The 26,596-nt window shown below is 35.6% G+C and overlaps 1 protein-coding gene across 4 annotated transcripts; it reads right to left on the bottom strand.

The window, feature by feature from the left end:
* Nucleotides 1–319: 319 nt before the first annotated feature.
* LOC110691741 (E3 ubiquitin-protein ligase PRT6-like) lies at nucleotides 320–26,596 on the bottom strand. 4 transcript variants are annotated; one of them, XM_021868679.1, is made up of 19 exons: nucleotides 26,108–26,596; nucleotides 22,764–23,873; nucleotides 14,976–16,084; nucleotides 14,633–14,773; nucleotides 12,592–12,835; nucleotides 11,798–12,499; nucleotides 11,044–11,238; nucleotides 8,737–9,401; nucleotides 8,038–8,089; nucleotides 7,322–7,964; nucleotides 5,947–6,155; nucleotides 5,334–5,866; nucleotides 4,525–4,629; nucleotides 4,357–4,423; nucleotides 4,081–4,158; nucleotides 3,781–3,849; nucleotides 3,568–3,670; nucleotides 3,360–3,465; nucleotides 320–595 (listed from the first exon to the last, which is right to left on the bottom strand). In XM_021868679.1, exons 1-17 carry the CDS (start codon nucleotides 26,171–26,173, stop codon nucleotides 3,596–3,598), a joined length of 6,063 nt encoding a protein of 2,020 aa, XP_021724371.1. In that variant the 5' UTR covers nucleotides 26,174–26,596; the 3' UTR covers nucleotides 320–595; nucleotides 3,360–3,465; nucleotides 3,568–3,595. The 4 variants fall into 4 exon arrangements, with proteins under 4 accessions (XP_021724371.1, XP_021724372.1, XP_021724370.1 ...); XM_021868680.1 differs by having other exon boundaries at nucleotides 3,360–3,475; nucleotides 3,585–3,670; XM_021868678.1 differs by having other exon boundaries at nucleotides 320–658; nucleotides 3,360–3,475; nucleotides 26,108–26,595.

The raw sequence follows: 26,596 nt of genomic DNA, 5'->3' as shown, positions 1-26,596 counted from the left end.
TATCTGCCATGACCACATATTATCCTACATACTACTAGTTATGAAACTTTGGATATGCCTGTGGTACAAACCCTACAATACTTGGAACAATAGGACTATAGGAGTGAGTGACTAGCGTATGCTAGAAATTAGGACTAGGATTCTTTAAGGCCCCATTCTATTCACCTTATTTCCATAAGTTCTAGATAAACTGAAAACAAGTTCCCGACTAAAGTCCATAAGGGTTGGTCAAATTCAATTTATAACTAAAGTAATTTCTAATAAGATCAAACAATTTCAAATATAAAGAAAATAAAACGCACCCAAAGAATTGAAGAGATTAGAGATCCTGATACATGAACATATTGAAAGTTGCGACTAAAATAACATATTCAACAGCAAGCAGATCCTCTTATGCACAATAATTTACATTGAAGCCAAGATTAACATCAATCATAAATAAACAAAATAATATTGAAAAAATGAGATAACTTTACATGGGAGCATAAAAGCTAGCATATGTAACAAGTCATTTTTTACAACAGACCAACAGTGGCATATATGAGACATTAAACCCAACATCTCTTCACTTGCTGTAATCCTAACTTCCTAAGCCCTGCCACATAGTTGAATCATCCATCAGCATCCATAAAAGTCAAGCTTATAAGTTGCATAATTACTGCATTAGACGATTGAAAAAAAAAAAAAAACTACAAATAAGCTGAAGGTTCCTCTGTAAAAGGAAAGACAAACGAAACAGTAACAACAAACATCTTCTAAGCTAAAAATGAAGGTTAATTGAAATATATATATAGTGAATACGTGCAGCACCATAATACTCATAGATCAATAGTTGATGCAAATAAAAAAAAGAAATGAGTTAGCATAGAAAGCCATGCTCATTATGCAGAAACCTATAATAGATTGAAAGAGCACTAGATAAAACTCGAAAATCCCAGACTAGCAGGCCATCCTCAATTACAGTCGAATCGAGCATCAAAAGGAAAAAAATAAAATTCCCTCCATTACATAGTTAACTAAATATCTCAATTTGTCTGTTTAAAAACTTAATGCAATATTTGTGTAAGCAAAATTATACCCAATTAGCCCAAGTACGTGTTTTTCTTCATAAATTTTCATCACCGTTTATAGCATTTACAGAAGTGTGACTGGGAGTGAGGGGAAATACATACTTCCTCCTTGGACATTTACACAATTCACACATACCAATCTTTTTTGGATTCTTATGCAAGAACAAATAGTCAAAATAGCAACTTACTCCCTCTGTGTTTCAATAAGTGTTACACTTTAACCGACACATAATTTTAGGCAATTTAATTGACTTAAATAAAATACTCCCTCAGTCCATTAGTGATAGTCCCTTTTGGTGAAATTTCACGGGAATTAAGAAACTTAAATAAGTAGTAAAAGTACATTGGAAAGGTAAATTTACATGTGTTATGCAAGAAAGTAGAGAGAGAAAGTAATAAAAGTATATGGAAATACAAAATCTACACAGGGAAGCTAAATTTGCACAAATATTGTTGCAAATTGGAGGGAATTTTGGTAAAAAATTAATATTGATGGTTTGAAAAAAAACAAATGGGGTGAACATTTTGGGACTAAAATTTGGCCAAAAGGGACTCTCATTAAGGGACGGAGGGAATAAGAGGTAAGTGGGGTAGTTGGTGTATTAAAAAACTGTAAAAGAAAGATAATGGAGTCAATAGTTTATTGAAAAGTAATGAATTTGAGAGGAAAAAAATAATAAAAAATAAAATAATAGTGGATTTGGGTGGGGATCATGATAAAAGAAAGATTAATATTACTCCGTATAATGTAGCCAAAAAAGGAAGCGTAAAACTTATTAAAACACGGCCACATTTGGTAAGTGTAACACTTAATAAAAACACGGAGGGAGAAATATAAATTTTACAATGTATAATTAAAGATAGTAATGGCTAAACTCGTGCATAAGTAAGCTAGAAACTCTAAAGGTGCAATTATTTCCCAAAAAATAAAATAAAACAAAATAAAATAAAATAAACAGGATAAAGTGTACATGATGAAAATGAGACTTGAAGAATCATTAACAAACATCTCCATGAGATTTTCCTTGCAAAATAACTCATATCTCATTATCATTACCACCATTCATTACCTCCCATCAAACTGGTAGTTTGATGTTTGGATTCGCTTAAGCAATTGGACAAAATGCGGAAAGCAGACAGGTCTTCTACCAACAATCTAACTATAAAGTGTAAGAATTACAAGGCCTCCCAACTGAAAACTCCACCAAGCACTTGGAGTTCAACTTTAATGTGTACACATTGAAAATATAGAAGAAAAATACCATGGTTAGACAGATTATTTGTAAATTACCATGAATAGACAGAAAATACCATCAGTTTTGTCTACGGTTCTTTATACCCAAAAAAACTCATCATTTATGTACAAGCAATTCAAAACAAGGACACCAACATGAAAAATCACTACTCTTCAGGAGAAAGACCATTTAGGGAGGGATTAGGAGAGATGCACAAGGGAAAAGAATTAGCATTTTGGAAATATTTTACCAAGTGCAAATTTTACCAAACAAATGGTTTTGGGTGCATATGAGCATCATGCCACATAAGCCTTTTTATTGAAATGGGCAGTATAGGATATATTTGAGCAAAAAGGAGAACATTGGCTCATTAAGCCCACTCCTCCCCACTTTATTTACACTTATTTTAGGAAAATAAGTTCTGTGAAGTTCGGGGCAATAAGGGCTTGCCAAAAGTTCAATTCACTTACTCAAGTTTCAATTTCAGGAAAAAAGATAAAGTTCAGTGCCAATAAGGGATACCCAATTTCAATTCACAATTACAAGTTCATTTAAGTAAAGTCTAGAGCCAATAGGTTAAGCTATACTAGGGGCTAATAAGTATGGATAAGTAAAATTCAAGTGAGGAGAACACAGTCACACACCCTTGGCTACACCTAAATCACACCCTATCATAATCAGCAGTTCCTTACCATGGCAGAAATTAGTCAACCTTCTCAATGTGAGCTTAACATGCTCATTTTTATCTTCTCTCTTGAAACTAGCATTCAGTGAAGAGGGTTGCCTCATACCACACCCCAAGGAAAGCTTATGTCTCATTTTTGCAAGAAGTAAACTAGCTCATCGTAACTAACAGACTACAACTACACCCTTTGTAGTTGTTGGACTCAAAGCACTAATGTTTGTTATTCCCAGGACTCGTACATTAGGGCATTTGGAACAGCTGCCCCATGAAACTTAGCAAATGATTTACAGGCAATTACGAAAACTATTACTCAAGAAAAACAATAAACAATACAAATTACAGAAATGAAAAAAAATGGAAGAACCTTACATGATTGACCAGCACGAGGGCTCTGCAGGTCAAGGGTTTGAGTGTAGTTAAGGACCCTGCGGAATCTTTACATCTCCTATTCTCCTACCCTTTAATATCATATCATCTACAATGCTCTTGCAGAACACAACACATATGTGACATTAATCATAAATTTCAGTAAACAAATATAACTCAAAAATTACACAAATCAGGATAGTTATCACACCTAAAGTTTTGAAGTACCATTTTGAGAGTTAAACCATGAAGAAGGTGCCAATTGTGGTTTGACGAAGAACTTTAGAACTTCGATCGAGGCCATGAGAAGCCACCTAAATGAAAAAGTGTTAGTGTGCCAAAAGTTGACATAGAATTGTTGTAATAAGACATGATGGAAAACAATCAAAGATCAAGTAATATATAGTAGACTTTCACCCCTCACCATGTATGTCAAAGCTGCATAACGTTCTTCATTCAGGAACAATGGCTTGCCCCGATGCATTTCAACATCCTGCAAAGTAAAATAGTACAATGAGCTAAGATAATGATAACCCAAAAGTTCTCTACATTGCAAATTTCTTGATTTATAATACATACAGCTTATTACAGCCTATTTATCTGACCTATAGAATTAATGTGCCCTATATAACATTTGTTCAATCCAAACATCAACATAAAGTAAGTGAATGTACTCCACAAAGAGAAACTATATGAGCAACTTGAGCAAATAAATCTCCGGTACCTCTTCACCATATGCATCAAGGTAAGGCGAGGGCCAAGGAGCTTGGCGTGCATTTCTCTGAAGCAATATCGTTGTTTTCTATTCACAGAGGTAAGAATATAAGTTAGCAAAAACCTACACGGCCCAAAAAAAATTTGTTGGGGGAGGGGGGTGGGGGGGGTGGGGGGGTGGAAGGGGAAAGGCATGAAGTCCATATAAAAAGGGAGCAACTTGACAATAGGAAGACAACTTTAACAATGAATATGTCATAGCGTAGAAAAGTCATGGAACCCCTACCCTGATTAAGAGGAACACCCCAGTCCCAGCACCACAGGATGCTGCATGAGCTTGACATCCACTTTCACTATAGAGAGCAATAATATCAGAAAGAAGCCATAACAAAACAGTTTGATATATAAAAATCAAGACTACTGATTCAGTAAGAATGAAAAATAAATACTGGACCTGCAGCAGGACTTCCAAGCTGGAGAGCACAGTCTACCACACAAAAGGCATAAAGCAGGTTCATCTTGCACAGTTTCACAATTAGGGCATCGAACTTTTATATACCTGAATGAGAAGGTGTCAATTCATTAAGATCTTTAGCATAGAACCAAGGTAAACATACACATTGGCATAAATATACAGTTGGATTCAACAGGAACAATAACTATGATAAAAATATATTATATAATTACAAAAAGGCTTAATACTAATTCAACAGCTGGATTCAACAGGAGCACCAATTATGATAAAAGTAAAATACTAACTAGCATAATAGTAATAGCAAGGAAAGAGTTGAAGATGCAGTCACGATCACGATAACAGTTATTCTGTAGTAGAAGTGGCTTGTAACGGATGCGGCCAACGCGGTGTATGAAAATTTTCACAATGATGGGTTATAGCCTCATTTACATTTGAATATTAGTTTAAGTATTCTAACATGATATAACCAAACCTATCACTATATAAGTGGTTAATTTATTTGGTAATTATTTATTACTTAATTAGTTAATGTAATTTTGCCAATTTTGACAAAAGAATAGACATATCAGGGGAAAAAACATTCTAACGCGGCAAGTCACCACTATAAGATGGGACTCACAGCAAGAAAGACGTGTTATATTGCAGAAGTTCAAGGAATGGCATCTCCAAAATCCGTTACAGAACGACACGAGTTTAGTTCAATATTTTCCATGAGTACTAGTAAGCAGGGGTTTGTAAATAAAAACAGCAAAAGAAAACTAGAATAAAGCAACAAAAAGAAAGGATACCTCTGCACAAGATCCTGATAAACAACAGGAAGACGCATCAGCTGAAATGGAACAGCTGGAGTTGAATGCAGAACACGCTGGACACAATGATCTTCAAACTCTTTAGAAAAATGATGAAACCATTTTAACATCATAGAACGTAAACCTCCATCTTTAAGAACAATATCCATAGGAGGAATTCCAAACATGTTGCGTAATTCATTAATCTCATCCCTATCCGCCACAATACCAGTAGCCTCCTGACAATCAGAGATATCTAATGATTTATCAAAGTCGCCAGCCCTTGAAAGGGAAGGTGAAATTGCAGAACACTTCAGAAGTTTCCATAACAACAGACATCTTCGCAGATATGGTAAGCTTAAATTATCAATCACGTCTTTGACATGACAAGAAGGATCAACATATTTTGAAACAAAAAATTTCTTTGCAACGGCAGATTTTCCAGCTAACTTGGCAATATCAGCAACCAGGCAATCATGGAAGCCTAAATCAGTAACGTTGCATTGTGAATATGAGCAGTAAGTAATTATAGCCTGCAGAGATTTGAAAGTATTTAGAGATGAACATGCTGAATCAAAGGTTGCAGCACCTATATTATTAATTTAAATCTTACCTGAATGATAGAAACACCATAAAAGGTATGCACAAGCGATAAGAAACACTCTTTTGATGACAAGAATGGATAGGGCAAGCAAAATAAAATCCACATCAATGTTGAAAAAGGATCATGGATAAGAACAGGATGTGAAGCCTGGTCCCAAAATTGCATGTCAGGATATTCCGTCTCCCCATTCGTATGTTTTAATAAATACAAAAGTTTCCCTGCAAAATCAAACAAATCAGATGAAGCATGTTCATGACATAAGCTCAGTAATTTAAGAACCAAGTTGAGAAAATGAGAGCAGTTAACTTTTCATAAAAAAGTAAGAGAGTTTTAGTAAAGAGTTACATAAATATTTCAATCAAAATACAGTCACAAGAGACAAATTGATCACATCAAGTACCATGTAAACTGCCTCTCACCATCAGAAAGCGTCAATTTTTACACAGTACAACACGAATCAATAATGAAAAATCTTCAAAGTTACCAGTATCAAGAAACATTACCTCGGCCCCAGGGTCAATATCCTAATAGGTTCTAAAGCTACAAGTTTAAAATCAATGAAGGCAGAATCCAAGCAAAGAAGGGCCATGGGTCAGAAGTAATGAGTATGCTTAACTAAAATGTAAAATTAGATCACGCCACCATAAAATGGCTTGACACTTTTTTTAAGCTATTGAAATGTCCTGGGGGAAAAAAAAAAAAAAAATAAAAAAAAAAAAAATAATAAAAAAAAAATTCACATATCTGGGCATAAGACAATAATGGAACCGTGTAAGACCCACTTCTGCCACAGCCATACCTGCACCCCACCCCACCCCCACCCCCCCAACCCACCAAACAGATCAGAGAGAGAGAGAGAGCTCCCTCTACCTCAAGGAATAACAGAGGTACAAAATCAAACATCCTTTTGGGAAGATCATCAATAGGATTCAAAGAAAAAGTATTTTCTAAACTAAAAATAAGCAGAAGCCAGATGAAACATCAAAATCAGACCTAAATCTCCAACAAGGGAAGCACAAACTTGCAGGTATGTCTGCAAGATATGCAAAGTCCATCCACATGAATTATAAGCTTTGGTTCTTCCAAGACTTTTAACACTTTCAAGGTTATACCCCTTTTATTTTACGACATCCTTAACTCACATGAACACACAACACTAGGCACCATGACAGTGCTGAGTCTTCAGAAAAACACGAGCAATGCACTCGATTCCAGATACAGTTTTATGATGTATAAAGAGAGGGGGGGGGGGGACAAATATTCACTGATATGATATGATTGATATCAGATAAAAATCCAAAAAGACAAGGGGAATGCACTCAAGTTTTAAGATAAATACGGAAATGAAGGAAATATACATAGAATTTGAAAGGAATTCTCTTACCTTCTCCACTAATACCTTCCGTGCGGCCCTTACCATGGGTTGGGCCACAGCAAATGGATTCTGAAAAGAGTTGAAGACCTCTAAATCTTAAAAGTAAATCAGGCAAATTTTTGCTTCTAGTACTCTGGATGATTTTCAGCAGCAACGGAAGTATAAATCCACCAGATGAATTAAATTCATCATACAGAGAGCTTAGACCATTTCTTGCACTAAGAGAGCTCTTTCCACAGCGAGCAGCAATTTCTGTTGAGATAAGAGAATACTTGAGAGTGGCCCACATAAGAACAGAAGGGCTCACCCTCCCCGACCTTGAAACCGTATCCTGTTTATCTGGAAAATACATTCCACTTAACAATTGAAAGACAGGTTCAAGATTAGGCCTAATCCTTCGGTTTCTCTGCATAGGCAAAGCCTTAAGCATTTCACCCCTTGAAACAGCAGAAGCTGCAGTTTGTAAAATAGACAAGGTGTATTGAAGCTGCAAGGAACCATTCTCCTTCTTTGACTCAGTCAAAGATCCAAATGGATGCACTGTAGAAATGTTGAAATTCGTAGGCTGCTCCCAAAGTTTATGAGAATCACCTGGCACAGCAGGTAGCGTAGAATTTGCGAGGCGACGACATACTGGACAGAGAAACTCACCCTGTAAAAAAGCGATAAGTGAAAGATAATAGAAATCTGGAGAAAAACAGTACAGAAGATCTTATAAACTGTACTTGATCTGGATCAACAATATGCCCGCCTTCAAATACCATTCTTCTGATAAGTCTGCATTACAAAATAATCAAAATAGCTGTAAATAGACCTGACTAATAGGGTAAGAAGATGACCAGACATTAAAGAGAAGAAAACTATCACCACAGAAATATACCATACTCTCACCAACTGTTTTCCATAAAAAATTGATTGTGCTGACATAATTTATGCCCATGTACTAATGCCTTGAGCAACAATGGATGCTCTCATTGTAACTGTCCTAATATAAATATAATTCCTCTGTTTCTTTTTAGTTGCATCACTAACCTAAAACAGAAATTTCAAATTAGATGCATTACTTTCCTTTTTAGTTAATAAACTCTATCTCTCTCCTGTCACATGGATTCATTCTTTCATTCTGTTTATCTCTCATCTCCAAAAGTTGCCTAGGAGTCTGCAATTTGCAAAGTGATGCAGCTAAAAAAACGGAGAAAGTATAATAAATCATTATAAAGAGATTTCATGTTTTCCTTTATTAATGTTGTTGTTCTTACACAAAAGCATTTTAAACACTTCTTCAGATATAAAATTTCTAACAAGTGAAAAAGAAAAAACACAGCAAAAGGTATATTATGCATGAGTTAGAATATTACCAGAAAAATGAAACAGAAGGGGGAAAAAGTAATCACTCAGATAGTTGTACTGCCAGCAGAACTCACCTTTCTTTTAATGACGACAAATAACGACCAAGACATCCTTGATGAACTGCATGGCCACAGGAGGAAACATGAATCCCATCACAACCCAAGGGGCGAAATTCATTATAAGACGAAATCTGCACAGCAGGCTCCACTCTACGGGAATTGTTGTTTTGCAAAGGATCTCTAGACTCTTTTGTAAGAGAAGCTATATATTTTCCGAGCAACGGGGAGTCCCGGTAAGATGAGTTTGCAGCATTCTTACCCGAAGAGGATCCTTCACCATCCCTTATAAAATCAGAATCGTGAATAACACTAATCTCTTTGTGAATAAAACAAAATAAATCTTTCTCCAATGATTCAAGGGAATGTACAGTCTTATCCTTCTTCTCAGTAAATTTGCCAGGGTTTTTAATTTTTCGAAGCTCGGGAAATTGAGATTTGAGGTAATCTGTAAAGGCATGAAGTTCTTCAGGGTGAGCCTGAGCAGCAAACTCATCTACAGCACCTTCTACTAACTGTGCCAACTGAGAAGATGGTAAACTATCCACAGAGCTAGTATTAGCAACCCTAGCTGTAGGATCTATCCTCACAGACGCAGATACAGAGCTCTCCAGCCCATCGGACTGCCAACCTTGTTCCCATGAAGGAGGACCTCTATCAACAAAGTTTACAATCCTAGATTTCTGTTATATTTTGCAAAAAAAAAAAAGGAAACCTAAGTATTAGTGTTTTCACCATTATTTGGAAGATCATAGATGACAATATCTATTACTGTAGCTAGCAACCATTTAGAAAAAAAAGAAAAAATCTAATGCAGTTGTCTAGAGATTGTCGTCATGATAGAAAAACTTAGGGAAATTCTCATTCATATCCCCTTATTTTTTGGACATTAAAAAAAAAAAAAAAAAAAAAAAAAAAAAAAAAAAATAATAATAATAATAATAATAATAATAATATGTGAAATGGCCTTGTGCTTTTGTTTAATGTCATACAAGGCATTAATATGGCTTTTTTTTTATATCATATTTATAGATACAAAACAATCCCTCAATACCAACACCATCACCTCACCCAGCACCCCTTCTCTCTCCTTTATCCCCACTCCATCCCCAATACCATTAACAGGTAACCCACCACACTGCCCCACCTGACCAGCCACCACTCCTCCCTCTTATCTCCATATGCCACCACCCCCATGTCTTCTATCTCTTCTCATCCCGACGCCATCACCTTCGCCACCACCACCACAGTTGCCTCCTCCATGCTTATCCCACCCACCCCACGCAGCCTCTTACAATGTAGCCACAGGAGATGGAAAGAGAAGATGCAGATGAAGATGATGAGGATGTTACTTTCCCAGCAACAGGGAATTTCTTTTCTGCCTTGCCCAAATTCAGCAACCATTTTCTCTGCCACTCACCATCATTCCACTCTCCTCCGTCACCAGAATGGCAGAAACACCAGCAGCAGTAGCATAAGTTACCTTTGTTTTTAAGGGGCTACCAACGAGATTTTCCCATAAACTTATTAGGATATGCAATAGAAGACTATAGTCCTGGATTTGAAACAAGATTGCTAAGGTTAAGGGAAAAAAACCGGGTCTACTGAGGAATGTTAAAATGGTCCTTGACTAATGAGTTCCCTGGACAAATAATCAGCATTCAATATGGATTCTTCGAGATTAACTGGCATCATTGGTTAGGAAGACATCCACTAGAACTAGAAAATTGCTTAGCTTGGGTTTAACAAAGAAAACATTTCCTAAAAGGATAAAGAGAAAGTTTTGGGGCTAATGCATCTCTGGCAGGGAAAAAAAAAAAGAGTAATCTATATTAACACCTTGGAAATGGAGCTGTGGCAAAAATAAAAGAATCTCGGTAGAAAGATTTTAGTATCGATTTATCTGACAGTATGTATCCTATAAATATTCCCTCACCCCAGAAGAGGAAAACGAATAAGTAAATAAAACCCGCCTCTCTCTTGATATGCCCAACGTTAGTGGTATAAATGTGGGGTAGGGCGGCCATGATGCTTAAAAGTCACAGCTTACAGAATTGAACCAAAAACATGCAATGACTGTCTCTTTCTTCCTCATTTTATAATTAAGGAGGACTTGACAGATACTCCAACCTCCTCAACCCCAAAAAGAAGCCAAAAGAGAGAGAAGTAATTTGGAGTTCATTTTCCAACAGGATTTTTGACCCACCCAAGCAAGCCCTTTTGTTAAAATAAATTAATTAATTTGATTTTAAAAAATTCCGTCAAGAAATAAATAAAAGACTTCTATTACACTTAAAGGAATAAAAGAGGATGAAATCAGCATACCTGAAGCAAAATAAGAAAAGATACTGGATTTCTAGAATTAGGATCATGACAAAGACAACAGACATGTGTTTCTTCGGAATCTTGTGGTACATTAGAAGCATGCTCATCTTTCTCAAAACCGGCATCATCTGACCCAGCATCAGCTGAAGACTTCAAGGTTGCCAGAAATTTAGATTGCTCAGCTTTCATTTTTGCCTGCGCAGCAAACCAAGGCAAATCATATTATGAACAACAATCACAACTCACAAGAGACTTTTATTGTATAGTGATACAAAAAAGTCAAGAGAGTATCTAGGTCTATACAATGATGTATCCAAGTGAAGTTTGTAAAAATAAACGTTAAATCTGAAAGTTGTACAAATTAAAATTGTTAATTGAGCAGCTTAGGTAAGAATCCATATTTGACAAGCTGACTTTTGTTTCCTGCACTACTTAATCACCCAATTTCAGCGATCAGCATCTTATCATGCAAAAGTGCTGAAATTGAACTTTTACTGCTCCCCCCTTCCCTGAATAAACTACACAATTTTTTTTTAGAAGGTCCCAAAACAAACTCCACATATCTCTATCAAGTAAATCTTTCCCTTTCTTACACATCAACCACTTTGTCTCCATCCCAAACAATTTCTCTTGCATTTAACCTCTCTCTGACCATAACCAAATTTAGTTCATGATTAACTTCATCTCAGTGCCAAACCAAAAGAAAAGTGCAAGTTTATTTAAGGGAAAAGGAAGAAGAGACATGATGTCTTACCAATATGGCAGCTTGTCGTTCTCTGGCTTTCATCTTCCTCTTCTCAGCGTCAGAAGCTGAATTGCTCACTGTGTCATCAGCTTTGTTAACGATTTCAGGAGCAAACTGCTGAAGTTTCAATACGCATTTATAGTCTAGGTCAGCAAATTTCTTCAGCAGAATTTCTACTAGGGAAGAAATTTTGAAGTTCCCTGCTTCAATTGAGCTGCCCATGTTTTCTTTCCTGTGCATCCTCATCAATATGACCAGAAGTGACAGTAAACTCTGATGACTAGATCCATCATGCAAACCCACTTCAATTTCATCAGTTGCAACATCCACTAACAGACTGCACTCCCCACAATGAGTAGATTGATGGCCAGAATTTCTCTCTAAAGAACAAATATCCAGTGCTAGAGAAAGCAAGTGCAGCGCAGTTATAAGTACTCCATCAGGAGCACGTGATTCTGTTGATCTATCTGTAAAGACAGCATAAAAGAGGACAGCCCGAATGACCTGGATAATAGTCTTGCAGGTAGCTACTCTAGCTATTCCAATCAATGGTTCATAAATATTGGTCCACTTAGGCAATTGAGCACTAAGGGCAGAAACCCCACAAAAACGAGAGTATCTTTCCTCAGCAACCTGCAAGTCTCTAGGGTTCCAACATGGATGGTACAGATCTAGTTCTTTCCAATATGGCATTCGCAGAGAGTACTTTCCCTGAAATACATAGATTATGAGCAAGGATGCATCAAATATATAGACACAAAACAGAAATAGAAAGGGGAAAAGAACAGGAAGAAAGGGCAAACCTGATTTAGTCCTGATGGATTAGAGTATTGAGCAATTCTATCTAAGACCCCCTGTAATTGATCCAGTTTCGATAGGTCCTTAGGTAGAGACTTCACAAGTTCACTGTGAGTAGCATCGCCAGTTGCAAGCTTGCAAACCAGTTCTCTTTGCAGACTCTGAGATGCCGTCAGTCCACAAAATCGCCTCTCTTTGACTATCTGTATTATTAGGGTGAGCAACTCTTGCATTAAAACAGGCTCATACCTGCAAATATGGCAGTAAAAAGTAAGCCAATTTGATTAGTAAGAGAAGATAAGAATCATTATGAAGCAACAAAACATGGGAACAAAACAAGCCTAAACTGAAGCAAAAGACCAAATGGAGTCATACATGATGTCAGTCCAGAATAATAAATGATTTACAAGTTAAGAGGTATAAAATACAAATAAATGTGCTAATTTGATTTATCACTGCAGTATCTCTTTTGAAAGCCTTAGTGATACTTGGATAAGGCTTAGACAGACTACGAATAAAACACATATTCTAACAAAGTTGAAAAGAGTATTGAACAAGCAATAAATTAGCTCAAGATTACAATGGCTTAAATCAAATGTCTCACAGAATTAACCTATATTTCCTTCCATTTTAAAGGTCATTATACAATAGGTTGGTCAGTTGCCTTTGGGATTAAGGGTCTACCAGAAAAAAAAAAAAAAAAAAAAAAAATCAAGATCCAGCTGTACAGGTAAAAATGCACACATATATGACTAGCTTCCCTCACTTTACCCAGGCAGAAGCCTCAATATTGGTGTTCAGTAATGACAAATTATGGCAACACAAAGAAAAAAACTTTTCACTCAACATGTTCAGTTTCTTCATAATAACTTGTGGTATAAACGAAACAAGTACTATCCTATTTATGCTCATATTCATTTGAATAAAGGGAGCATAAGCCAGAGCTAAAGTTTTGCTCAAGATCGGTTTGTTTAGTAACTATTGTGCTCAATTTCAAATCATAAACATCTCCTTTATTAATTGAGTTGAGATCACAAATGAGCTTAGTTCCTAACAAGCTTTGTTTAGGAAAAAAAAGTATTATTCATAAACAAACATTGCGTTTCAATGCCTCAAAAATTATTTAAAACATAAATACAATAATCAGGTTTTAATTTTTATTTATAAAAAGATCTTTATCCTACAGTTCATTTAATTTTGGAAAATTTTCTTTGATGCAAACATATTATGGAAAAACACATCTACATATGGTTATATCTAAAATTGGTAGTAGTATAATCATTCAATTTTTTTTTATTTTTTTAATTTTTTTTTTTTGGAAAAACAAACTAACAAGCTATTTCATGAGCATTACAAACGAATAGTTCATGAACGCATATGAAAACAAGTTGTTCATGAACATATATAAACAAGTATTTCTTAGTTCGTGGGTCCCAGGGCCAAAGGAGGCAAAGTTAGCCTACAAGCACCATTATTAGACGAGCTCCAAAACATGTTCAAGTTCAGCGCGTTTACTAGATAAACAAACATAAACAAGATTTAGCTGAACTCATGTTGTTCACTAAGAGTTTTGAGACTAGCTCTCAGCTCATTTACACCCCCATGTTAACAGAAATAATCAGATAATCCTTAAACACTAATATAGTTCGTCAACACAAAAGACCAAATTTTTGGTTACTAGATAAACGAACATCAAGATTTAGCTGAACTCAAGCTGTTCACTAAGAGTTTTGAGCTCTCAGCTCATTTTACAAATACATATACAACAAAAGGGGTAAGCAAGCAATTGCACCAAAGGTCATATAATAATAGCAGGCTTAGCCACACAGGCTTTGTAAAACACCTTGTCTGGAATTACCAAGGTTCTAAAATTATTTCCTGAAACTTTATTTATCAGATGAAAAGAAAAAGGCCTTTATCATTTAGTTGCATTGAAGAATCTCTAGGCACAAAGGGATAATTTAAAAGCACAAGTTCATAAGCTTTTCCAAAGAAGTACTTCAGAAAATAAAAATAATCTCTATGAGGTTTGAGGAGATGACATACTCACTAGAACGCTTGAGATCCAAGGCAAGGTAATTGGACAATTGAAACCGTTCTAAGATTCTTCTTACATATAGATCAGCTGGAGCAAATGCAGCACATAGCTGCAGCAAAAATAGATCAAGCTCTAGCTCATGATCAGACCTGCAAACAAAGAAGGAAATTTTTGACAAACAAATGAGCAAGCAGTGGCAACACACAATTCCTTGATATACATGCGCTATATTGTCCGCCCATATGCTGATATGCATACACTCTGACAGCCATACCCAACAACTTATGCAAGGAAACACCATATCAAGAATTAATGTACAGTGTTAGATAGATTGATAACTATTAAACATACCAGCGAATAGAACGATACCAGTTGAAACACAATATTGCAGCATCACCATTTTTCCTCCACATCCCAGCACGAACCTGGGAACAAAATACCCTGCTTTGCAGTGGATGCTCCATCATGAAAGAAGAAAATCCATAGGGATGACAGCCTTTAAGTAATTTTCGGAAGAAATCAAGGTGATCAGATGATAAAGGATTCAGATAACTGAAGTCACCCTTATCTGTCAGTACAAATTCACCATAATAGTGCCTAAGAGCCTCCTTCAAAACTAAAGACAGTAATCCATGCAAGGGCATATGTAATGATATCTCTTGAGAACTTACATCATAATCAATATCTGGCCAATCAGATAAACTCAACAAAGACAAGGCATCTTTTTCAGCAGATGTTCCTGTTTCCATATTACTCACATCCTTTTCAATATCCCCAGTTTCCATTGGACAGGCACTAGTCACTGAGGAGCCGTCAGATAGGCCTGAAACGCATGTTCCCCTCTTGATACTCAACAAGGCTTCCTTGAACGCTGATAATTTGCAACATGAAATGTCACTACTGACATGAGATACAACATTACTCCCTGCCAACCAACCATCAATAGCCTTTGTTGATTCACATGTCAGCTGCAAGACAGCAGGTATGACTACAAAATTACGCGTAACATCAAACTTCTGTGATGAAGATTCTGATGTACTATTGTCAGCTGCTGAGCTGCAGATGGAGCTTTCTTCAGAAAGTCTACCAACTTTAGCATGTCTCTGACTATATCCATCATCAGTATCTAATTTTTCTTTCTCAACAGAAGCCTCCTTATCCATATCTTCACCATCAGCAGCAGAGAAAGCACTCTTCACTAGAAGCAAATGAATGCTAGCAATAGAGTTGCACACAATAAAAGGCAGGTGTGTATTATCAGGATCTTCTTCAATGTGGATGCTAGTCTCTCGCTTTTGAGGGTTCATGCCTTGCACTAAAGACAAAATCTGCAACCAAACTTTGACAATATCTGGTCGTTCATGTGTCACATACTTGGCTACCACAGAATGACTTACAACAAACTTTATGTCTTCCATCACACGGATACATGTATCAAACACACCAACCCACTTGTTAAACTGCATAAAATTTCCAAACGCATGAGAATGCAAATGTAAAGCAATGTCTACTAGCTGGTTATTTTAAAATATATAATATCCCTCAAGAAAATTAAGAAAATGAGAGATGCAGAACATTCAGGCAAATAACTGACAAAAAAACACATTATTACTTATAAAAAGCCATATACTCACCCAGCTAACCAAAACCCCGTCCTTTAAAGACGGTGATTTCAGGCATATTTTTCCTTTCTTCATCTCCTGTCATTTTTTTTTTCTCTAGATCTTTATATCATTTCTTTCTTCTTATCAGCCTTTTTTCTTCTCCTTAACTTTTCCGATTCCGATTCTCCCTCTCTTCTGTTTTCCAGTTTTTATCTTCTTTTCTGCTTCTTTCCTGCTTCTACTTCTATTTGTATATTTTACTACCTTTTTTTGTCCTACTCGCTTTCCATTTATGGTTATTATTTTTTTAAGTTCTACTCACTTTAGTTTATTCCATTGTTGGCACACTACTTTTGCCATCATACCCATCTTACACCTCAATAATGAAAACTTATCAAACTCACTCTCTTTCTTATCTTACACTAACCCACCTTTTTACACCCTCTCCCTCTTAGACTCTATTCACTTCACCTTGAAAAAAAAAATATTCAAGAAAAATAAGCTCAATTCAGTAAAATAATTTCAGTTTGATAATATAATTTCAGTTTCGTAAAATAAATAACTCTAACGAAGAAAAAAAAATATAGGAATCGGTAAAAATAATTTAAGTTTAGTAAAATCAATTTCAATTTAGTAAAAATAATTTCTATTCGGCAAAAATAAGGTGAAGAAGTACATGGCCTTATTTACTTTTTACAATCTCTTTCTTACTTTATCTTATACCCACCCAGTTTTCACTCTCTTACTTTTTCTAACGACTACTCATCATTTTCATAGGTTTTTTAAACTACGTATCTACAGTAAATTAGTCAAACAAAATAATCAAGAGGTAGTACTTTTTTTCTTTTCTGCCACTACTTCTCCTTTTCTTCTCCGCAATTTATATCAAGAAAAATTGTACATAACCACCCGCTAAAACACCTATTTTAGATTTAACCACCCGTTTTTATTAAAAAAAAAATAATAATAAAAAATACAATAAAATAAAATTATCACCCATAAAATTAAAAAATTTCGATTTGAACACCCTTTGCCTGGCCCCACTTTTTAAATTTCCCACCCCTTTTCACCTTTATTTCCACGATTTCTCCTTAATTCACTACTAAATCCCTACTTTAACCTCCATTGAATTCACTCAACCTCCAACATTAAATCTTCTTGTCAATTCCTTCAATCTCCCATACATTAATGAAATTGATCTCTCTCTCTCTCTCTCAACTAACCTAAGACGGGGAGATATTAATCTCATCAAAACTAGGGTTGTTCAGAGTGCGGTCTAGATTTGAAAATTGCGGTGCGGTTTTTGAAAATGACCAAACCGTAGTTTGCAGTTCGGCACGGTTTCCAAAAAAAAAAAAAATTAGACCAAACCGCACTTTGATGCAGTTTGCGATTTATATACTATATTTTTATTAAAAAAATATACTTCCTCCGTTTTGCTTTTATTGCACCATAAGGACTTTGAGACTATTCACTTAATATTCTTTGACCACCATTTGTGATTTATCCATTACGAAAAACATAGTCATGTGGTATCTAGTTAGATTCGTTTCGAAATCTACTTTTCGAATATCAATTTTTTATTATTTTTACAAAAGTATAGTTGAAGATATTAATAGCTAAAGTAATGCATTAGCAAGCGTAAAATCGCTCATGGTGCAATAAAGAATAAAAGAACCAAAAAAATATGGGCTAATCTTTAACTATTAGCTAATTAAAGGTTAAAAAAAAAAGAGTTTAATATTTGAATTGTAAATTAAAAATCACAAAATATAATAAAAGCTTTTTTTATAATTTTAAATAAATATGGTTAAATCGCAAACCGCACCGCACCGCACCAAACCGCATTTTGCGTTACGGTTTGGTGCGGTTTGAAAAAATTACAAACCGCAATTTTGCGGTTTGGGATCCAAACCACACCGTGAACACCCCTAATCAAAACCCTAGAAAGGTCGAAGAACAAAAGCGCTAAACTGTAGTTTTTTTCTGCTTTTGGAAAAGTGGGAGGAATAGGAAGTGTGAGATTTTGGGTTGTGAAAGTTTGGATTTTGCGGGGAAATTTGTGTGTAGTTGAAGCAGAAGCAAGAGAGAAGAGAAATTAGGACAACATCATCATTAGAACTGCAATAATCAGTTGCATCATCAGCACAAGGGGCAACAGAAATTGGGGTGGAGCGCCGCGGTGATGGTGGCAGAGGTGATTCATTGGCAGCACACATGCATGGAGTTCGTATTCATCGTCGGAGAATCATGTGCAATCCAATTATTAGGTTAATTGTTTTTGAAATTGTGGTGAATTGCTCCTTTAATTGCTTAATTGTTGAGTGAAATAGTCAATTTAAGTGGTAGGAGAAATTAGGGTTTATGTAAATGAAATTGGGGATTTCTTAAAGATGAACTATTACTGCAAAGTAATAATATTTATTAGGTTTTATATGTTTAATCAGTGGTTAATTGGCCATTTTGCTATTGGAAATAGTGGAAAAAGGGACGGTAGTTATAAAAGTGGGCCCCACGGCCGGTACAACAGGTGATGAACTCTAACTTTTTTAATTTAAGGGGTGGTATTTTAATATACATAATAAAAAAAATAAAAAAATTTAAAAAAAAAAAAGGGTGGTTAAATCAAAAGGTGGTATTATGAGGAGTTGTAAAATACGAAATTTCCTTTATATCAGCTTAAATTATATAATTCAACTTTCTTCCTATTGATTTATTAAGATGAATGAAGAATCCAAAACATCTTCCACAATTTATCAGATTTGAATCTGGCTAGGAAGTGGGAAGCCACGTCATAGAAAAAGATAATTTGGCATTGTAGACCTTGTGTTGATGTGACAAAGGGAGGGGCACATCTATTAAAGCAACTCTTTGTAGAAGCCTAGAAGGTTTCAGGAATGTGGCTAAATACTCTAGGTATCACAAGCATGTGAGGGCGGAGGTGAAATCCTTAATGTTTTAAAATGCCTAACGGCTTAAGCTAAAGTTAATTCTTGATAATGCCAAGATATAATAAATTCGATGTTGATGTTGATGACATTTGATAAGGAAGAGGTGGATTGTGTAACATTGAACTCAAAGGGGGTAGCTCGGGTCAAATAAGAAGCAAACCCATTGGATGTAAAGGGGCCTAGAGCCGTGTTTTTTGTTACTAATCCCAAAGATACATTGATACAAAGAAAGAAAAGAAATGACATCTTTGGAGTATATGATAACCACATTAAATAAGAATGGTAGTTTGCTGGTTTTGCATTTAATGCAGCTACAGTTTTGGAGTGATAAACAAAACAAATGATAATATGGTCCCAGATTAAAGCCAATAAGTACGCATGAGTTTAGAAATTTTCTCCTGTTAAAAAATAGATGACACTAAAACCAACTAGAGGAGCAAAAACAGTGGGCAACAAATGGTTGTAAAATTTTTAACGACAAATGGCGTAATTAGATAGTCCAAAAGGATATTGTAAACTTCCTTGTCAACTTTGGCTTAATGTTTGAGAATATTGGATTACTTCCAAGGGTCAAAAATGCTTGAAAGAAGAAAGGCTTGAGAACATAAGCGGAATGCTTTCAATTGGCCAAATGAAGTGTAGGGGAACAAAGTAGCAACCTTTTATTGAGAATATATATATAGCAATAGTTCTCTTTAGAACATGATGAGTAAGAGTAGTAGTATTCGGATTAACACCAAACAAATTAGATTTTTTTTTTTTAAAATTCAGTTCGGATCATATTGGAAAAATTAAAATTTCGGATTTTTGGTTTTGGCCAAACCGAATTTTAGGCCCAAATATATGAGCTCATCTCACCCTTTCACAAAGACCCTTCAAGCCTTTAATATATAAACTAAAAACAAACCTAACCCCCATTCTTAGTTTCTCTCTCCTCTATCAGACGCTACTCCACTTCCTCTCTCTTCTCTTCTCTCTCACTATTTCTCCCCTCTGATCTCACGCAACTTCTATCTCTCTCTCACTCAATCTCCCCTGTCTCCTGTCTCTCTTCTCCTATCCTGGCCTCATCCTGTCTCTTTCTGAGCTTCAATCTGAATTGATTAATCAACACCAAATAAGTGATTGGTCGCCGACGACTTCGTTATTCATTAGGTTCATCCTTTTCTCCTCTTACACGCCGCGTTTCAAAGGGTTCTTTCTGATGAGCTAGAGGTGTAAATAAGGAAGCAAGCAACAAGCCAACAAGATCTGAGTTTTTATTTTATGTAAATTGTATGTCAAAATTATTGGTGACAAATTTAATCCTTCTAAGAATTAATGCTATAAAATATAATGTTAAGATTATTTGTCAATTTATGTATCGTTCATATGTCTTCAAAATCATATAATTTGCTTGGTTTTTTTTTATGAATATCGCAAATCTAAAAATTAGGCTAAAAAAATTTCAGTTTTCCGAATGGATTCAGTTTGAGTATAAGAAATTCGGTACGTTTTGGATTTGGATTGAAAAATCTAAAACCAAAGTATTTCAGTTTGGGCCATAATCCAAACCGAAAATCGAACTTTCACCCCTTCTGATGAGGAGATTCACAAATCAAAGACAATTGCAAAACTCACGATTACTAGATTTGTAACATTACTCATCACTCTTCGTCAAAAGAACACTTTGAGAACATAAGCAAAATGCTTCCAAGTGGCCAAAAGAAGTGTGGGGAAACCTATCTTTTGCATGATACCTTTTGAGTTTGGCAGATAGAGAAAAATGCCAACTATGGAATATGATTATGAAGCCCTAGATAAAGAAAAGGAGGCTACTTCTAAGAATTTTGCAATGGAGAAAGAGAACAACAAACAAGCCTCTATGAGCATTAGTCAAAGATGGGATTTTCAACTTCGATCTCTAAATGTGGTTGGTTATAGGAGTGAGCAAGAATTGTGGGTACCCAGATCCAAAATTGGAACCGGTATGGACCCGGTGGTTCCAGACCCGGAACCGGTGCAACTGGGTCCGAGTCCAGTTCCTAAAATTAGGACCCGGTACAATCCAGCTCCAATTCCAAGTCTTGAATTTTTGGACCTGGTACTCACTGGGTACCCGATTTCATTGGTTCCATACTAGTTTCTACTGAGGAGCTTAAGAACTTTTGCAGCCTATATTAACTAAGGCCCCCGGTAACCTCTCTTACTTATTGATCTAAACCTAACAACCTTATGTAAAAAGTAAAAACCCTAAAAAAGAAAACTATTCAACAGCACACTCTCATTTCTTTCCCTTAGTCAAACTGCTCTCTTCCCCTTAGTTTCCTTCTTTCTTTCACATTCATCTTCATTCTTTTCAAATGTCCCATATTATTAAAGTTAGCTTTTCTTTCTTTTTTTCTTTTAATCTTTCTTATTTTAAATCAATTTTATATATTCTGTTTCTCTTACTCTTTACTTTAATTCAATCTTGTTTAACAGGTTTGTTTCGTAGATAATTTTTTTTTTCCAGCATGATTTTAATTGAAAAGAAGTGGATTTGTGGAGTATCACTCTATGAATTTGTATAAATTGTGGGTTTTCTGTTTAATGCATTCGAATTTACTCCAATTTTTAGCCAAGTTATTATCATTACTTTTGTTAATTAGATGAATGGTAGCCAAATTAGTTTTAGAAAATAATAATACAAGTAAAAAAAAAAAAAAAAAAAGTATGAAGAATTCGGGTACCCGATTCTGGAACCGGTTCCCACCAGTTCTGGATCGATTCCCCAATTATTGGACCCGGTAAGAACCAGTTCCAATACCAGTTCCGATTTCTTGGACCCGGTTCTAACCAGTTCCAATTCCAGTTCCATCCTTTTATACAGGGTACCCAGTTTTGCTCACCCTAAAATCTAAAGAAATATTGATAATCCAAATCAATAAGTTTTTAAGTAATAGGACTTGTATGATTGCATTACAAGGTTGACTTCGAATCTTGAAACCACAAGATACTATTTAAATTTTAATGCATTTATAAATGCCACCAGTCTCTTTGGTCATCATACGGCAATTAGGCAAAGAAAGACCAAATCAACATGTAATTATAAATATAAAATAAAGATTGAAATACAAACTTGAAAATTAATTTAAAATTGAAAATATTTTATTTTCAAAAGCAAAGTGGTGGTCTTGTTGGGATCTCCTACTCTGTAACTCCCAACCTCAAAATTTATTCCATGAAAGTTCTTAGCCTCACTTGTAGTGCTACTGTCTAGAGGAACTAAGGGTTTTTCAACTTGTAAGTAGTTTTAAATTTTGATAATTTAATTTGCAATACCCTATTACTTTATTAGACGATTTAACTAATAAGATTTACTACTAATGGCTTTATACCAAACAGAGAAATCTAATGGCACAAGATACAATTAATGAAACATATCCTAATAAGCTTTCAATGCTCAACTCCCCCTGTCCCCAAAAACAAAAGAGTTTAAATCTAATTATACAAAAAAGCTGGCATGTCCATTATTCTACACTAAACAAACAGGCTCATATGACGATGCATACGAACGCAAAAATTACACAGCACAGAAATCTAATAAACTAAAAGCAAATTACCTGAAACTGACCATCTTCTCCACAGCAAGAAAAGACAATTTCACCCAGACATTCCAGAAGCATAGCCAAAAGATTCCGTTCTTTAACAAGGTATGGTATTAGTGTTGGCACAGTAAAAATTTGCACAGAAAATGTTGAAATTAGAGGGTATTTCTTAAGAACATTATCACTCGATGTCCTTAGAACCTCAGCCACAGGAGCAGGGTAATAATCAACGAATGCCTTAGCAAACTCAAGCTTAAATATAGGTTCAGCCAGAAGTTTCAATAGCAACTCATGCAACTTCTTTGCGGCATCAACACTTAAGAACCTCTCAGCTCTTGCCAACATATATAGTAAATCAACTGTGTCACTCAACCTCTTAGAAACAAAACTAAGCAAACTTTCACTTTGATTGCAAAAATCAAGAAGCATCTCCACCACAACATAGGAAAACGCATTAGCTACTATTCTTGGCTCTGTGTCATGTTTGCTGACTGAATCCCCTCTCAACATGTTTTCAACAACTGATAATTTACCTTTCCAACACCTGAGAAGAATATCTAATACTGGTCCAACTAAATTGCCAATCTCATCTGGGAGAGGTTGTATTTGTTCTGCGCCTTTGTGCTTTGAACAGAAGCCCTCTCGTTTCCAGGCAGTCTCATCACCACAATCACAGCAACCCCCTCCAGTATATATGATTGAATAGTCATGATTCTCGTGATTTCCATTCTGGAAACATGGAACGCAGATTGCACAAGTTGGATCATGCTCACATGTTTTACACCGAAATGCTAGATCATTCCTCCCCCAAACAGAACCACACACACCACGCTGACCAACATTCAAACTAGCCAGGTTTTTCAGAGCAATACTCGGTTCATGCTCAAACATCAACCACTTTAGCCAAATCATGCTTTCGTTATAGACATCTTTCAAATTAGGATGATCCAGAGCCTTCTTAGACCCAAATTTTCTATCACCAACCACTCCTTCAATATCTGTGTCTGTAGGCAAAATGGCTGAGACTATATCAGGCAACAGGTGCTTGTTGAATTTTATGAAACGAACCAAACCAGGCTGAAGATCTTCTAGATACTCCTCAGAAACTCCAATTATTGCCAGTCTCTGTCACAGAAGACAATAAGAATTTTAAAGAATGTGAAATTGAGATGAACGTACAAAAATCATAGACAGGAAGTTGTGTGTGAGCAATTGTGTGCAAGTAATTGTGCCAGAGATAATTTGATGTTTTTTTTTAAACAGAGCTGAAAGTGTCACAATAACACATCTTTCTTGGGTGTGAAATAGTAGTTTAATTGATGTTCTTCAAAATTGAAGAGCACGAGCAAATATCAGCTTAGGTATGGGTATGCATGTGGTGCATAAAACCTATGATACTCGGCGTTTGTGGCTCATTATTGAGTGTTGTGCCAATGGCTTGATAGAGAGAGATTCAAAGCACAAGAATTTCATGTTGACACTCATGGGATAGAGTTGCCATTTTGGTTTCTCTGAAGTTCTCATGCATCAAAGACTTTCTCGTCATAGTGCGATTGGCACTCCCCTTTCACTCTTTCCTGATCCTCTTTAAGGTAACGTTACTACATTATCGCTTAGGGGGAATTTTTTCATTATCTTTGTTTAAACAAATATATTTTTGATAAAAGGTTTTATGGAGACACCCTCAATGCAATAAGGGTTAGGTAATTCCCATCTCCGCTAGGGCAGGAACCTTGTGAGAGGCATTGATGCAATAAAAAAATCTTTTCACTGCAGATTTCATATCGTTTTTTAGGAAATGGTACAAGTTGTCAACTCGACAATAAGAAATAGATACTAAAAATTTCCATCACAAGTAAGAAAAACCTTCTCCACACGTAGGAGACATTTAAAAACTGACAATCCCTCATCAACAAAAAAAAATTTAAGAGCCAAAACTCCTTCAAAAGCATAACTTGTGTTTTTTATTAATAATCGATATCACTTCTGAACATTATCAATAATAAAATTCAGAAATTACTGTGTGAACTTCAAACTCCTGTTTTTTGTTTTTTTTTTTTTGGTTACTTATGCAGACTTGTATCTAGGAAAGTTGGTGGGTATTACAAAAAGAAGGATAAAGTAAGAAAGAGCAAAAAGATAGATATAGTAAGAGGTAGTGAGTGTAAAGATGCAAATGCTATCAGCTAAATGGTAAAAAGTTGTTAGCTTAAAAAAAAAAGCGAAAACACCCCAAAATGGAAAGTGGTAGAAAACTAAAAAAAGACAAGGGGAGTACAAGATATCCCATACTACAATGTTTCTTATGGTCATGGCCCACAGCTCCATAAAAAGATCATTTAACCAAAGCTCAAAAGCTCATACTTAATTGAACTGACCTACAACTTATCCAACCCAATTCAAAATTCCTAACATCTCCAAGCTCCACCGCATTCTAATTGCAAATTTAGCTCTAATACCCACATAGGGCTTTTGCATCAATTGTGTAGGACATTAAAGTGTGTCAAACATGACTATCATATGAAATTTTGCATTTTTTTTTGGGTCCAAAATAAGACTGCAAGTGTCCATCCAAGGTGCGTGTCTAACATACCTAAGAATCAATCCAAGGTTCTATCTAAAATGCGTGAGAAGTAACATGCACCGAAAAGCACCAAAATTTGGACACAAGATAAACTGCTGCATCATTTCAGTAGAAATAGCCTCAGTATTGTCAATACATATGGTTATACTACAGCCGATCATGGTACATAAAACAACCAGACCGTGTTTCATTCTAAAATCTCACTACAACATCATTGAGTGTCAGAATGTTGGATCATGTTCGTAAGCAAGTGCACGATTACAATCAGCCCAACATATCAACTACACCGCCTTTATTTCCTTATTGATAGTTTGAAACAATCAAACTCCAACTTATGTCAACAGACGTGTCGAGTAGGGAATATTAATGGCAATTATGTACAAGCTAAAAAATACCCTTTCCATAATGTCAACAAGACAACAAATGTCAATGAAACTGAAAGCCACAACCTTTGACGCCAATAAATGACGGTTCAGCACGATACTTGCAGCCATCAAAACAGCTAAAAATATGCCAATTGATTATGAAATCACTCTTCAAATTCGATAATAAATTAACCTCAGATTCCAAAATTAATTAAATTAGGTATGACTGAATATAGAACTACTCCAAAATGTAATTTAATAATTACAAATAAAAAAATACCCGAAAGTCTGACAAACAAGCACAACATTATCATACCATTTACCAAAAAAATTGAATTATTGAACCAATTCATCCAATATTCAAGGAATAATAAAACCAAAAATACAAAAAGTGGAAGAAAAAGCAATACCTGAATGATTCGATGACGAGGAGAAAGAGACCGCAACGACGACGGCGAAGGCGAATCGATGTCCATTTTGAGAAGCTTAAGTAGCCAATCAACACAGCGACAACAGTTGCCGGATCGACAAGTTTCGGAGCCGTCACTACCCAGTATTGATGATTGCTTTTACTTCAAATATCCAATTTCCGACAAGATTCGCCGGTGACAGAGTTTGTCGCCGACAATAACAACCGTATGCGATGGTTGTAGTAAAAATGAAGATGAATTGATAATGATGATTTTGATGTTGTTGATGATGATATTTTGCAGGTTAGGAAACTAAAGAAGAGGAAATGTTTGTGGGATTTCGTTTTCGGGTTTTTCAGGATTTTTATATTTGTGGGTTGGGGTGGGTTGGTCCTCCTTCTAGGAGGATTTTTGTAGGTTTTAGATAGTACGCACTAGATGGATAATCTTCTGTCGAGGCTAAAACCTGATTTAAAATGTGAACATATT

This window comes from Chenopodium quinoa, unplaced genomic scaffold, assembly GCF_001683475.1.
Source record: "Chenopodium quinoa cultivar QQ74 unplaced genomic scaffold, ASM168347v1, whole genome shotgun sequence".
Classification (NCBI taxonomy): domain Eukaryota; kingdom Viridiplantae; phylum Streptophyta; class Magnoliopsida; order Caryophyllales; family Amaranthaceae; genus Chenopodium; species Chenopodium quinoa.
This window is presented reverse-complemented; position numbering and strand designations above follow the sequence as displayed.